This window comes from Trichomycterus rosablanca, chromosome 23 (genome assembly GCF_030014385.1).
Source record: "Trichomycterus rosablanca isolate fTriRos1 chromosome 23, fTriRos1.hap1, whole genome shotgun sequence".
Classification (NCBI taxonomy): Eukaryota; Metazoa; Chordata; class Actinopteri; order Siluriformes; family Trichomycteridae; genus Trichomycterus; species Trichomycterus rosablanca.
This window is the reverse complement of record NC_086010.1, coordinates 14,750,384-14,765,857: the sequence shown is the minus strand read 5'-3', so window position 1 is coordinate 14,765,857 and position 15,474 is coordinate 14,750,384. Positions and strand designations below refer to the sequence as shown.

At 43.5% G+C, this 15,474-nt stretch overlaps 1 protein-coding gene across 1 annotated transcript in view; it reads right to left on the bottom strand.

Moving 5' to 3' along the window:
* The window catches only part of LOC134300794 (catenin delta-2-like), a 225,680-nt gene that overhangs the window by 12,546 nt on the left and 197,660 nt on the right, over nt 1-15,474 (bottom strand). Inside the window, exons 4-5 of the mRNA XM_062985217.1 lie at nt 2,058-2,092; nt 18-134 (exon numbers count right to left, since the gene is read on the bottom strand). Of these exons, the coding sequence (XP_062841287.1) occupies nt 18-134; nt 2,058-2,092 (152 nt within the window). The remainder of the gene's footprint in view (nt 1-17; nt 135-2,057; nt 2,093-15,474) is intronic.

Here is a 15,474-nt window from a genome sequence, read left to right as displayed (position 1 = left end):
AAGTCCGAGGTACTCACGTTCACTCGCGCTGTACTCCTGATGGTCCAGGATCCCGGACTCCTGCAGAGATCTGATGCACGAGTCTACGAGCTCCAGCCCCGTGTTAAGCTCATCCTCGATGTCCTCCTGTCCGTCTGTGCAGCAGAAAAGTGAGCACGACTGGATTAAGGTCTACGGTTTAGCTTCTCTTTTGAGTCTTATTATGTGAAAGGCAGCGAAACCTGCTTCGTATGATGAGATCTGGCAACTTTAAATAAAATTTGCATGAGATTTGGATGTCTTGTACCAGACCTGAACGACACCCTGATCACATGATCAACAGCCTCTGGGCTGAAGGGATAATAATCCAAACAGCAGGGTTATGTTCAACATTCACTATCCATTTTATCAGCTCCACTTACCATATAGAAGCACTTTGTAGTTGTACAATTACTGACTGTAGTCCATTTATTCCTCTACATACTTTTTAACCTGCTTTTTAACCTGCTACAGTCAGTAATTGTAGAACTACAAAGTGCTTTTATATGGTAGATGGAGCAAATAAAATGGACAGTGAGTGTAGAAACCAGGAGGTGGTTTTAATGTTATGGCTGATCAGTGTAGACAGCTCTAAAATGATTAGTGTTAGTGTAAAGATGGGTGTTTCCCGGTCTGCATCGGTCAGTATCAGTATCTATCAAGAGGTCCAAGAAAGGAACAGTGGTAAAACGGCGACAGGGTCAAGGGCAACCAAGGCTCATTGATGCACGTGGGGAGCGAAGGCTGGCCCGTGTGGTCCGATCCAACAGACGAGCTACTGTAGCTCAAATTGCTGAAGAAGTTAGGTGTAATCAGCCTGTAATTATTAATTTTAAGTAATTGTACCAACAATTAATTCAGAATACGGAACAGTTCCGAAGACTAACAACCGTCGAATAACTTCAAGGTCACCTGTAAGTTTCCGAGATCCGGTTCCACCTGCTATGTAAATGTTCACCTGTCAGGCCTCCGAAATGTCACGAGATCAATCATCGGCGGCGTTTATTACGTTTGAAATGAAACCCACGCGATTCCCAGGGTGGCGTACGGCCCCAGAGGAGCGAGTTATTAAAATGTTGTGGAATGATAGTTGCATGGATTTGCCTAGTGTTTGTGTTCATGGGTTTGGTTGATGTGTTGGTCCTCCTTTTGCTGCCAAAACAGCCCTGAAGGTATGCTGTGGTCTCTGGCACCAAGATGATTGTAAGTTGTGAGGTGGGGCCTCCATGGATCGGACTTGTTTGTCCAGCACATCCCACAGATGCTTGATTGGATTGAGATCTGGGGAATTTGGAGGCCGAGTCAACACCTCAAACTCGTTCTTGTGCTCCTCAAACTGTTCCTGAACCATTTTTACTTTGTGGCAGGGCGCATCATCCTGCTGAAAGAGGCCACACCCATCTGGGAATACCGTCTCCATGAAAGGGTGTACATGGTCTGCAACAATGCTTAGGTAGGTGGTACGTGTCAAAGTAACATCCACATGGATGGCAGGACCCAAGGTCTCCCAGCAGAACGTTGCCCAAAGCATCACACCGCCTCTGCCGGCTTGCCTTCTTCCCACAGTGCATCCTGGTGCCATGTGTTCCCCAGGTAAGCTCCGTGATCCAGTTCTGATGCTCACGTGCTCATTGTTGGCGCTTTCGGCGTTGGACAGGGGTCAGCATGGGCACCCTGACTGGTCCGCAGCTATGCAGCCCCATACGCATCAAACTGTGATGCACTGTGTATTCTGACACCTTTCTATCAGAACCAGCATTAACTTCAGCAGTCTTCTGCATCAATGAGCCTTTGCCGCCCATGACCCTGTCGTCGGTTTACCACTGTTTCTCCCTTGGAAATACTGACCAGTGCAGACCGGGAACACCCCACAAGAGCTGCAGGATTGGAGATGCTCTGACCCAGTCGTCTAGCCCTGCTGAACGGTAGCAGAGCTGAGATTCAAACTCGGGTAGAATCCCAGCGCTGGTGTGCTAGAGGAATTTCCCGCTGAGCGCCAGATGACACATTAAAATATAAATATATAAAATAAAACTTACCTTGAGGATTCCAGCGGAGATGCTCATCTGCTGAACTGGAAGAAAGAAAATACAAAATTTACAGTCCGGTAATCAGAATGAAAGCACAACCACACACACACACACACATTTAAAAGAGACACACACACACACACACACACACCCACACACACACTCTATAAAAACTGGTTGGCTGAAGTTTATAGACAAATCGATGGCAGAGCTCAGCCGAGGTAAACAAAGAGACCGGAGCGCACAGGAACAGTGTTTAGTGTTACGACTCTGCCTATAACACATCACAGCGGTAAACAGTAAAGCTAACAGGAATGCTAACAGGAATGCTACATCAAGACCAAGCGTACACTACATACACTATATTGCCAAAATATCATTGAATTCAGGTGTTCCAATCACTTCCATGGCCACAGGTGTATAAAACCAAGCACCTAGGCATGCAGACTGCTTCTACAAACATTAGTGAAAGAACGGGTCGCTCTCAGGAGCTCAGTGAATTCCAGCGTGCTACCGTGATACGATGCCACCTGTACAACAAGTCCAGTTGTAAAATGTCCTCCCTACTAAATTCCATAGTCGACTGTCAGTGGTATCATAACAAAGTGGAAGCGATTAGGAATGACAGCAACTCAGCCACGAAGTGGTAGCCACGTAAAATGACAGAGAGGGGTCAGCGGATGCTGAGGTGCACAGTGCGCAGAGCAGTGGCGGCTGCTGGTCTTTCAAAGAGGGGAAGCTCATTGTCGGCTTACATCATAAAATTTGTCAATTTATATAATTTATACATAAATTCTGCCCTCCGTTCCTTTTGAAGAAAATGGCCTGAAATGGGTTGCAGTTTGTCTTTCGACTTCACTCGCAAAATCCGCGATGGGACTGAAGTAAAGGTGTAGATCTCAAAATAGCTGTCAATCAAAACGGGATTCAGCCTTTCGACTGATCCTCCAATCATCTTGCAGAAGCTCAGCGTCCATACCCGCCCACAGCTCCATTCACCCCCAGAGACGCTCAGCGTCCGGGGGGCGGGACAAGATCGTGGCATTTATCCAATGACCGGCGAGTTTCGAAGCAATGAGAAAAACCTTTCCGTGCAGTCACACTGAAGTGAATAGACGCTCAGCTTCTGCGGGCAAATGCATTGACGCTACGGGAATGTACGAGAAGTTCGAGTCAGTCGATTTGTGATAAGTAGCTGATTCTGAACGAACTCTTCGAGATGAACGTCATCGTTCTAACGCATTTGTAGTCAGTGAAATGTTAACACAACTGTACATATCTGACCATTTAATTTTTGACATTTTAGGGGAAGCTGAGCTTCCCTTGCAGTATTAGAGAAATCGCCACTGGCGCAGACGTCGCCGACTTTCTGCAGAGTCGATCGCTACAGACCTCCAAACTTTATGTGGCCTTCAGATTAGCTCAAGAACGGTGTGTAGAGAGCTTCATGGGATGGGTCTCCATGGTCGAGCAGCTGCATCCAAGCCTCAGATCACCAAGCGCAATAATGCAAAGCGTCGGATGCCACCACTGGACTCTAGAGCGGTGGAGACGTGTTCTCCGGAGTGACGGATCACGCTTCTCCGCCTGGCGATCCGACGGACGAGTCTGGGTTTGGTGGTTGCCAGGAGAACGGTACTCATCTGACTGCATTGTGCCAAGTGTGAAGTTTGGTGGAGGGCGAATTATGGTGTGGGGTTGTTTTTGTTGATCAGGAGTTGGGCTCGACCCCTTAGTTCCAGTGAAAGGAACTCTTAATGCTTCAGCAGACCAAGAGATTATGGACAATTTCATGCTCCCAACTTTGTGGGAACAGTTTGAGGATGGTCCCATCCTGTTCCAACATGACTGCGCACCAGTGCACAAAGCAAGGTCCATAAAGACACGGATGTGTGACCTCAACTCAATAGAACACCTTTGGGATGAATTAGAGTGGAGACTGCGAGCCAGGCCTTCTCGTCCAACATCACAAATGCGCTTCTGAAAGAATAGAATGGTCAAAAATTCCCATAAACACACTCCTAAACCTTGTGGAAAGCCTTCCCAGAAGAGTTGAAGCTGTTACGCCTTTTTTACACTGTCTACCTTGTAATTAACCTATTTCACAATGTTAGAGATAAAGTTTATGGCTGTAAGTATGTGGACACCTGACCATGAGCTTGTTGGACAACATGAAAACCGGCACATGGAATGTCCTTGGTGTTGCCACTTGGCACTATACCTTAGCAACCACCTGAAAAACCCAAACAGCCACGAGTACACCTTGACAACCACCTTGACAATCTTTTGCCCTATTACACAAATGTCTGAGCAAAAGTATAAGCACCCCACCAATTACATGCTTGCATACACACAAATCTGTTTCAAAGTATTTACAGCCCTTCGCCCTACGTACTTACTTGCACACACCCTAACAACCATTTATAACACTAAAGGTACAACCCATCAGCACCCTAGCAACCACCTGAAACACCTTTCCAACCACCTACAAACAGCATAGTAACCCCAGTACAACAGTGCAACTGCCTGGGACCATGTTAGCAACCATCACCTATATCCTACTACTTATCTAGCAACACCTTAGGAACCACTTGGCATCATTTTAGTGACTGTCTAGCAACTCTTTAAGAACATGGTACCATAGTAACCGTCTAACTTGGTGTTACTAAGGTGTCTGCGATCCTTTGCCCGTTTAAGAATAAATGACCTACCTAATTTCCGAAGGCTTTCATATTGTACGACCTCCGATTTCCACCCACTGTCAGGTAATAACAATCATTTATTCATGCACTTCGTCCCGCGGCTGTGTTTAACATCCGGCCTCGAGCTAAACCCGGCAGGAACGGACGAGCGGACGCGACATTGGACTGACAGCCTGTATTTACAGCGCGCCGCTCAAGGACTGAGGAGGTCGGGCGGTAGAGAAGACGGACGGATCGGTTTACTTTTAGAGCGGGATCGTCACGATCAGGTCACGAACAAGGTGAAGGCTTGTTACGTAGTGAACCGGTGGTACCTGGGGTACCGCTGTCTTGGTACAACCATATAAGGAGAAGGTAGACTAGCAGGTTAACAGCTGTATACAGATGTTACTATGCACACCATTTCAATATGAAGCTATGAGAGCAACAGTAGCTCAGTTTTAACCCACCAGTACCCTAGCAACCACCTGAAATACCTTACCAACCACCTACAAACAGCTTAGTAACCCCCAGTACAACACAGCAACTGCCTGGGACCATCTTAACAACCAATACCTATATCCTACTACTTATCTAGCAACACCTTAGAAACTACTTGGCATCATTTTAGTAACCGCCTAGCAACTCTTTAAGAACACGTCACCATAGCAACCATCTAGCTATACCTTAGCAACCACCTAAAAAACCCTAACAGCCACAAGTACACTTTGACAACCACCTAGCAACACATTCCCCCACATAAATACTTGCACACACCCTAGCAACCATTTAGAACACCAAAGCTACAACCCACCAGCACCTTAGCAACCACTTGAAACACCTTACTAACCACCTTGCAACAGCTTAGTAGCAACTGCATTATTACACCTAAGCAATCAACATGTTAACATAGCAACCACCTGGGACCAGCAACCTTCCCCTATATCCTACTACCCACACAGCAACACCATAGATACCACTTGGCATCATTTAAGTGACTGTCTAGCAACTCTTTAAGAACATGTCACCATAGTAACCGTCTAACTATACCTTAGCAACCACCTGAAAAACCCATTCACGAGTACACCTTGACAACCACCTAGCAACACATCCCCAATATACAGTACAATACTTGCACACACCCTAGCAACCATTTTTAACACCAAAGCTACAACCCACCAGCACCTTAGCAACCACTTGAAACACCTTACTAACCACCTTGCAACAGCTTAGTAGCAACTGCATTATTACACCTAAGCAATCAACATGTTAACATAGCAACCACCTGGGACCAGCAACCTTCCCCTATATCCTACTACCCACACAGCAACACCATAGATACCACTTGGCATCATTTAAGTGACTGTCTAGCAACTCTTTAAGAACATGTCACCATAGTAACCGTCTAACTATACCTTAGCAACCACCTGAAAAACCCAAACATCCACGAGTACACCTTGACAACCACCTAGCAACACATCCCCAATATACAGTACAATACTTGCACACACCCTAGCAACCATTTTTAACACTAAAGGTACAACCCATCAGCACCCTAGCAACCATTTGAAACTAACCATGTAGCAACAGATTAGTAGACCCCTCGTATAAACTATACAACCAAAAGAATGTAGACTGAGTTGAATGTTTGTTTAACTGAATGGGTTTAAATTCAACACAATTCAAAACCTTGTTGAAATTGGGACTGCCAACAAACTCATGGTGTCTACATATTTTTGCCATATAGTGATAGTGTGCATGCTTTCGTTCAATGTCTTTTTTTCTGGACCATTCCCAATAACTCATTACAAACTAGCAGCCAGAATTGATTTTCTGGTCCTGTATCGACTCTGCCAGTATTATTCTAGCATGAATATGCATTTACGGCTCGTTTCTGTACCCCTTAGCACGGCTCAGAACAAGCTACGAGAGGGTTACACGGTCGCGCTCTAATTATTATTGATCTCACACTGCAGTTTTATGCACCAATACGAACACTCATTCCAGTGTTTTTGTTCGACTGTGGACGCCGGACCGGGTTATTACGGGCTGATTTATGGACTCGTGGCGAGGTACAAAATGTCAAAGTACATAAGAGAAAGTGTTGGAATGAAAGCTAATAATTTTTACCACTATTTCTCTACGGGAATTTCTTATTCTCATATTAGAATCTGTTACAGTACGTTCAAACTTGAATGGACAAAGTAATGAAAAAACACGTAAAGATGTTTACAGATTAGCCATAACATTAAAACCACCTGACTCGATTCTCAGGTGGACCCAATGTCAGGCATCCTGTCCTGGTGTGCTAGTGTGTTAGTGTAAGGGCATATACAGTATATGCAGATATGATTGGCTACGTCTAAAGGGGGTGAAAGGTTGAGACCCAGCAATGGATTGGCGTCCTGTCCTGGTGTGTTAGTGTTAGGGCGTCCACTTGCAGACTTGATTGGCTATGTCTAAAGGGGTGAATGAATGAGACCCAGCAATGGATTGGCATCTTGTCCTGGTGTGTTAGTGTAAGGGTGTCTACATGCAGACTTGATCGACTATGTCTAAAGGAGTGAATGAAGAGGCCCAGTGATGGATTGGCGTCCTGTCCTGGTGTGTTAGTGTTAGGGCGTCTACATGCAGACATGACTAGCTATGTCTAAAGGGGGTGCAAGGTTGAGACCCAGCGATGGATTGGCGTCCTGTCCTGGTGTGTTAGTGTGTTAATGTTAGGGCGTCTACATGCAGACATGATTGGCTATGTCTAAAGGGGTGAATGAATGAGGCCCTGTGATGGATTGGCGTCCTGTCCTGGTGTGTTAGTGCGTTCGTGTGTTAGTGTTATGGAATCTACATGCAGATATAATTGGCTATGTCTAAGGAAGTGGATGGTCGAGACCCTCAATACATCAATGATACGTCAATGCAATCCAGTCTGCACAAGCCAACAGGTTTCAATTAAAGCCTGCGGTTCGGCCAGCTTGTCGTGGCCCCTCGTTCGCCAGCAAGCCAGCTTCGCGCCGTCTGCCTCTTTAAAACAGACCGTGTACAACAGCGATTTAGACATACTCTTCACCCAGCCGAAAAAAGCCAAACACACACCAACCCTCTCGGTAATGAAACAATAAACTGGAGTGCTAGAAAGCGCTGAAGGAAACGACGTGTTGGCTGGAGCGACGATGTGTTGGCTGGGAGAGAGACAGGTTATTTCATGCATTGTGGCTTGCAGGAATGTGTAATCGCTGTAATTTCAAGGTAGCGGATTATTCAGCGTCATGATGCAGATCTGAGAGAGAGTAGAAAGACTCTGGAGTGGGAGATACTGCGTGTTGTGGTGGAGTTACCGTGATGGGATTCAAACTAATTTGGTGAATTGATGCGCACTTGAATTATAAATGGCTTAAATGGATTTCTAAATCACGCGCATTGTACTCTGTGATACGTTTATGAGTATCATAGAGTATTAACCTAATCACAATTATTCCAGTTATAGACTCGAGGGTCAGAATTATAGTATTATTAGAGTATTATTGTAAATACTCCGGCTTAAAGGTGGGTGGGAACAAAGATGTCATGATGCAGAGCTCAATTAAACAAGGACTGTAAGTGCACTAAATACCATGTCAAATTAGCACACTACATGTATAATTACACTATGTAGGACACTGATTTGAGATGCAACCTGAAATTCGCCCATAAACAGTGTCCGCAACTAAACGGTGCCTTGGTGATGTGTTGCTAGGTGGTTGTCAAGGTGTACTTGTTGCTACAGTATATGTGTTTTTACATGGTTGCTAGGGTATATCTAGACATTTGCTATGGTGACGTTCTTAAAGAGTTGCTAGGCAGTTACTAAAATGATGTAGTAGTTTCTACGGTTTTACTAGTTAAGTAGAAGGATATAGGTAATGGTTGCTAAGATGGTTCTAGGTGGTTGCTGTGTTAACAGGTTGATTGCTTAGGGTCCTTTCTGCGTGGAGTTTGCATGTTTGCATGTTCTCCCCGCGGTGAATCATTCTCAGCACTGCAGTGCCACTGACATGGTGGTGGTGGGTTAGTGTGTGTCGTGCTGGTATGCGTGGATCAGACACAGCAGCGCTGCTAGAGTTTTAAAACACCTCACTGTCACTGCTGGACTGAGAATATTCCACCAACCAAAAATATCCAGCCAACAGCGCCCCATGGGCAGCGTCCTGCGACCACTGATGAAGGTCTACAAGATGACCAACTCAAACAGCAGCAATAGATGAGCGATCGTCTCTGACTTTACATCTACAAGGTGGACCAACTAGGTGGGAGTGTCTAATAGATTGGACAGTGAGTGGAAACAGTATGTAAAAACTCATACCAGCACAACACACACTGACACACCACCACCATGTCAGTGCAGTGCTGAGAATGATCCACCACCCAAATAATACCTGCTCTGTATTGGTCCTGTGGGAGTCCTGACCATTGAAGAACAGCATGAAAGGGGGCTAACAAAGCATTCAGAGAAACAGATGGACTGCAGTCAGTAATTGTAGAACTACAAAGTGCTCCTATATGGTAAGTGGAGCTGATAAAATGGACAGTGAGTGTAGAAACAAGGAGGCTGGTCACTGTATTTAAAAGGTAAAAGTTGCATCTCGGTAGGCAGCATTTTAAGGCATGTCAGAATTTAGACAGCCTTCTATGTACGGAGCTCGCTAGGTTCTCAGACACAACCTATTTGAGCTTGACAAAACCTTATTTTTATTTCCGGCTTCAACTTCATATTTATTACCCAAAACCTAGATTTAGCCGGGTTCTGATTATCAAGTACACGCCGGGAGTCTAAATTATACTGTCACACGGGCCATTATCCATCCAGGACTGATTGGCTTAATAGTATATGAAAAATCTGATATCTCGGCCAATTTGCTAACAGACTGAAAGGGAAGATTTGCGATGCCGGTTTAAAAGCCAGGCTTATTATGATAATCACGTGTACGGTGTCAAAATCTTGCAAATGAAGCCAAATCACTTCTCAAGGTCTTTTCTGGAAGCTTCCAGTCAAAAAAAGTAGAAGGAGGCTGGCGTGTGTACCTCGTTTACCAGCTCATAAAGGCTGTATGAGACATAAAGAGTGCTGTTTGGTAATAATGATGCTTCTTCGAAGCACTTATCTGAAAGCCTGGGTATTTCTAAGAAGCAATTTTGAAGATGGACGTACAGTAGTTGCACACAAAGAGCACTAATGACTGGGATCGGGTCAAGACCTTCTTGCTTTATCCGGGCTTGGGACCAGCGCTGAGGGCGCTCCGACAAGTGCACCTCCCAATGGCTGGGCTGTTCGGCCATCCTCCCCCCTCAGACACAGCCGATCGTGTCGGCTAGCGTGTTTTACTAAGAGATCGATCTCTAGGAGGATTATAGTCACCCAAAGTCAACCCAAGGACAGGTTGTCACTGGTTACACAAGATTCTTGCTTGGGAGGAAACTGGAGCTCCTGCATAAAACCCACGTAGACACGGGGAGAACATGCAAACTCTGAAAGGACACAGACCGCTCCACATGGAAATCGATCCCAGGACATTCTTGCAGTGAGGCAACAATGCTTCCCACCTAGCCACTGTGTCGCCCCAAATTATAGTCACCCAAAAAATAGATTTTTTAAGCCAACAATAAAACCACCATATATAAGCACTTTATAGTTCTACAATTACTGACTGTAGTCCACCTGTTTCTCTGCATGCTTTGTTAGCCCCCTTTCATGCTGTTCTTCAATGGTCAGGACTCTCCCAGGACCACCGCAGAGCAGAGCAGGTATTATTTGGGTGGTGGATCATTCTCAGCACTGCAGTGACACTGACATGGTGGTGGTGTGTTAGTGTGTGTTGTGCTGGTAAAAGTGGATCAGACACAGCAGCGCTGCTGGAGTTTTTAAACACCTCACTGTCACTGCTGGACTGAGATTAGTCCACCAACCAAAAATATCCAACCGACAGCGCCCCGTGGGCAGCATCCTGTGACCACTGATGAAGCTCTACGATCGTCTCTGACTTTACATCTACAAGATGAACCAACTAGGTAGGAGTGTCTAATAGAGTGGACAGTGAGTGGACACGGTATTTAAAAACTCCAGCAGCGCTGCTGTGTCTGATCCACTCATACCAGCACAACACGCACTAACACACCACCACCATGTCAGTGTCAGTGCAGTGCTGAGAATGATCCACCACCTAAATAATACCTACTCTGTGGTGGTCCCGTGGGGGTCCTGACCATTGAAGAACAGGGTGAAACAGATGGACTACAGTCAGTAATTGTAGAACTACAAAGTGCTTCTATATGGTAAGTAGAGCTGATAAAATGGACAGTGAGTGTAGAAACAAGGAGGTAATTTTAATGTTATGGCTGATCTGACTCTATATATATACTGTATATATATATATATATAGAGTCTGTGGTCCATTTTTGCATATTTTTACTCCATCTGGCCTTCAAGAAGAAAAGTTTGGACACCCTCAGATATTTCTGTGCTGCATTTTGAGAAAGAAATGACTATCTGAAGAAACAGAAAAATAAAAACACCCACGCTGTGTGAAAACTACTACAAATAAGAGAATAAGTCAATTAAAAGAGCAACTCGTCTCAAACGAACAAAGAACAGAATCCAAGTGCAAGACAACCAATCCTACAACCAAACAACTGCTTTATACTGTAATTCTAACCAAAGCATAATACAACCCCTGTCCACCGCCGAAAGCGCCAACAATGGGCACTTGAGCATCGGAACTGGACCACGGAGCAATGGAAGAAGGTGGCCTGGTCTGATGAATCACGTTTTCTTTTACATCACGTGGATGGCCGGGTGTGTGTGCGTCGGATACCTGGGGAACACATGGCACCAGGATGCACTATGGGAACAAGGCAAGCCGGCGGATGCAGTGTGATGCTTTGGGCTACTGGGATGTTCTGCTGGGAAACCTTGGGTCCTGCCATCCATGTGGATGTTACTTTGACACGTACCACCTACCTAAGCATCGTTACAGACCATGTACACCCTTTCATGGAGACGGTATTCCCAGATGGGTGTGGCCTCTTTAGGCAGGATGATGCGCCCTGCCACAAAGCAAAAATGCTTCAGGAACGGTTTGAGGAGCACAAGAACGAGTTTGAGGTGTTGACTCGGCCTTCAAATTCCCCAGATCTCAATTTAATCGAGCGTCTGTGGGATGTGCTGGACAAACAAGTCCGATCCATGGAGGCCCCACCTCACAAATTACAGGACGTAAAGGATCTGCTGCTGACATCTTGGGGCCAGATACCACAGCACACCTTCAGGGGTCTGGTGGAGTCCATGCCTCGATGGGTCAGGGCTGTTTTGACTGTTTAGGAAGATGGTCATAATATTATGCCTCATCGGTGTATTAATATTAGTTATCTTGATAAGAGCTGGATTCATGATGCTGGTTTATTGTGCATTAAGTGTTTCATTTATTTTGATTTATACATGACCAAAATGTAGGAATTCTTTTCTGTTTGGCCACCAGCATATCAAACGCTCGACAATGATTGGCTCCGTCTGAGGGTGGGAATGTCGGAGGGGATTCCTCGTAACGGCTGCAATTACGACCTCTGCTGGCTGATCGATGGCGCCTGTATAGAGACGGGGGATAATGGAGATGGGTGTGTGACTCTCCGTGCGCTATACGGATCTCCATATGAACCAGTCTCAAATGGGTGCAGGTGAAAAGAAGCGGTCCGCTACTACACACATTTGTTACTCCCAGTAGAGGAGGTAAAATTTGATCGGGTAATTGGATATGACTACATTGAGAGGAGAACTGGGTGGATTTTTTTCCCTGTCAGATTAAACAGGCTTGGAACTGACACAGAGTTCACAGACGAGTGGACCCCCCAATGTCTAGGCTGTTCGGCCACGCCCCCGTCAGACACAGTCGATCACAGCGGTGAGATTCGAACCCAAAAACTTCAGTCAGTCAATGTCTGCTAACACATAACATGTACAAAATACACTGATTTGGACTGGCTCTGATGCCCTTCTGCAAAAGTCCTTGAAAAATGTGTAGTACTTGGGCGCACACGCACGCACACACACGCACGCGCACACACACACACACACACACAGATTGACGTAGGTGGTTTGTGTAAGACACCGTATGCTCAGTGTGAAAGAAACCAAAAGGAAACACTGAATGAATTTAGTAGGATTAACAACCGTACCATTTATTCATCCATTCATTGTCTATTATACCACCGGTCAGGGTCGCAGTGGGTCCAACTCACTGGGTGTATGACACATTCATCCTCAGGACGATTTTAGTATCTCCAATTAACAGACATGGGGAGAACATGCAAGCTCCACACAGAAGGGACCTGGGACGGTCCACCTGGAAATCGAACCCTTGACCTTGTTGCTGTGAGGATACAGTGCTACCCACCGAGCCATCATACCACCGTGCCGCCTACCACAGTACTAATGACACAGAAACTAATTTTTCTGTGCACTCTAACAAAATAATAGTTTCCCAATAATTATAATAATAAAATAATAATAAATAATTTCCCAATTACTATAATAAGAAAATAATAATAAATAATTTCCCAATTATTATAATAATACAACAATAATAATAAATAATTTCCAAATAATTATAATAATAAAATATTAATAAATAATTTCCCAATAATTATAATAATAAAATAATAATAAATAATTGTCCAATAATTATAATAATAAAATATTAATAAATAATTGTCCTATAATTATAATAATAAAATAATAATAAATAATTTCCGAATAATTAAAAAAATAATTCTAATAAAAATTCTAATACTAATATTTCCAAAAATTATAATAATAAAACTAAATAATTTTCCAATAATTATAATAAATAATAATAATAAAAAATCCTAATAATTATATTACAAGAATAATACGTAAATTCCCAATAATTATAATACATAATAATTTATACATTTCTAATTATAATAATTAAATAATAATGAAAGAATTTCCAGTAATTATAATAATTAAATAAATATTAATGATTTCCAAATAATTACAATAATAAAAAAAAAAGAATGTCTTAATAATTATAATAAAATAATAATAAATATTTCCCCAATAATTATAATAATAAAATAATAATAAATAATTTCCAGATGACTATAATAAATAAGTAATAATTAATAAATTTCTAATAAATATAATAATTAAATAATTATTAATAATTTTCCAACAATTATAATCATTCAAAAATAATGAATGATTTTCCCAATAATTATAATAAACAATAATTAATAATTTTTTTAAATATTCAACTGATTTAAAGAAACTAATTTCTCTGTGCACTCTGGCCACCTTTGCTGGTTGCATGACAACCACGCTCAATAAAGATCTTGAGGACTCATTCACATTACATGGACATGGACATTACACCTTAAACTTTACGTTTATGCTGCAGCAAGGGGTTATGGGTAGATATCTTTCTGACTTGTCAGTGAATCCCTGGGAGTCAGATAGAGTTTAATTAGCGGCGTAATATCTGAAGATGTTATGACCGAAAGCAACACCTCATATGTGCAAAGCCGCTTACTGCCTCGTCAGTACGCTAGCGTCTGACAGCGTTCGAATGGCCTAGCGAGCCACCCTCTTCTGACTGTCTCATTAAGCTCCGCTTTTCCTCATGTCTCCGCTAAATGAACAGTAGAGTTAGCATGGCAACCGTGCCCACCGACGCATCTCAGCCTTCCAAGTAAACATAGCTAGCGCATTATTCAAAATTAGCGGAGTGAGTTTCCAGGCGAGCAGGCGGACTGTAACAATGTTTACCCCAACAGGCTCGGGTTCCGCTGCAGGAAGACGGGACTCATCAGACGGATCAGTCCTTAAAATCAAGCTTCAAGGGCAGAAACGCAAACACTCAGCATTAATGCTAAATTAGGACACCATGAACATGCACTTGAGGTGCCTGCCCCTTTAAGGAGAGTTACACTATACTTTATGTGTTCCACCACTACTCTACCGGTACAATGTGGACCAGACAGTCTGGTCAGGGCTGAGGTCAGGGCTCTGTGCAGGCTACTAGAGTTCCGACTTACAGTGGTGTTCAAAAAAATAGCAGTCCAACATCATTAACCTATAAATCACTGTTTTTAGTAGAAATACTATTTCTACATAGCAAAGAATTTACTTGAAAGTGTAGTAGAGTAATGAAAACAAAACAAACCCAACAATTAGGACATGCATCCCACTCATTCTGAGTAATCAAAGCATTGATTGAAAGGGGATTGTTCAAAATAATAGCAGTGAGGAGTTCAATTGGTGAAGTCATTCATTCTGCAGAAGAACGGGTGTCAATTTTGGCCCTTATTTAAGGTAGAAGGGTGGCAAATGTTGCACAGGTTGGTCATAGCGCATTTCCTTCTGAAATACTGGGTAAAATGAGTTGTTCCAGACATTGTTCTGATGAACAGCGTACTTTGATTAAAAAGTTGATTGTAGAGGGAAAAACATACAGAGAAGTGCAGCAAATTATCGGCTGCTCAGCTAAAATGATCTCAAATGCCTTGAAGTGAAAACCAAAACCAGAAAGATGCAGAAGGAAGTGTGGAACTACTGTTCGAAAAGATCGAAGAATAGCCAAAATGGCAAAGGTTCAGCCAGTGATCACCTCCAGAAAGATCAAGGAACATCTGAAGTTACCAGTGAGTACAGAAGATGATTAAATGAAGCCAATTTACCAGCAAGAACTCCTTGCGAA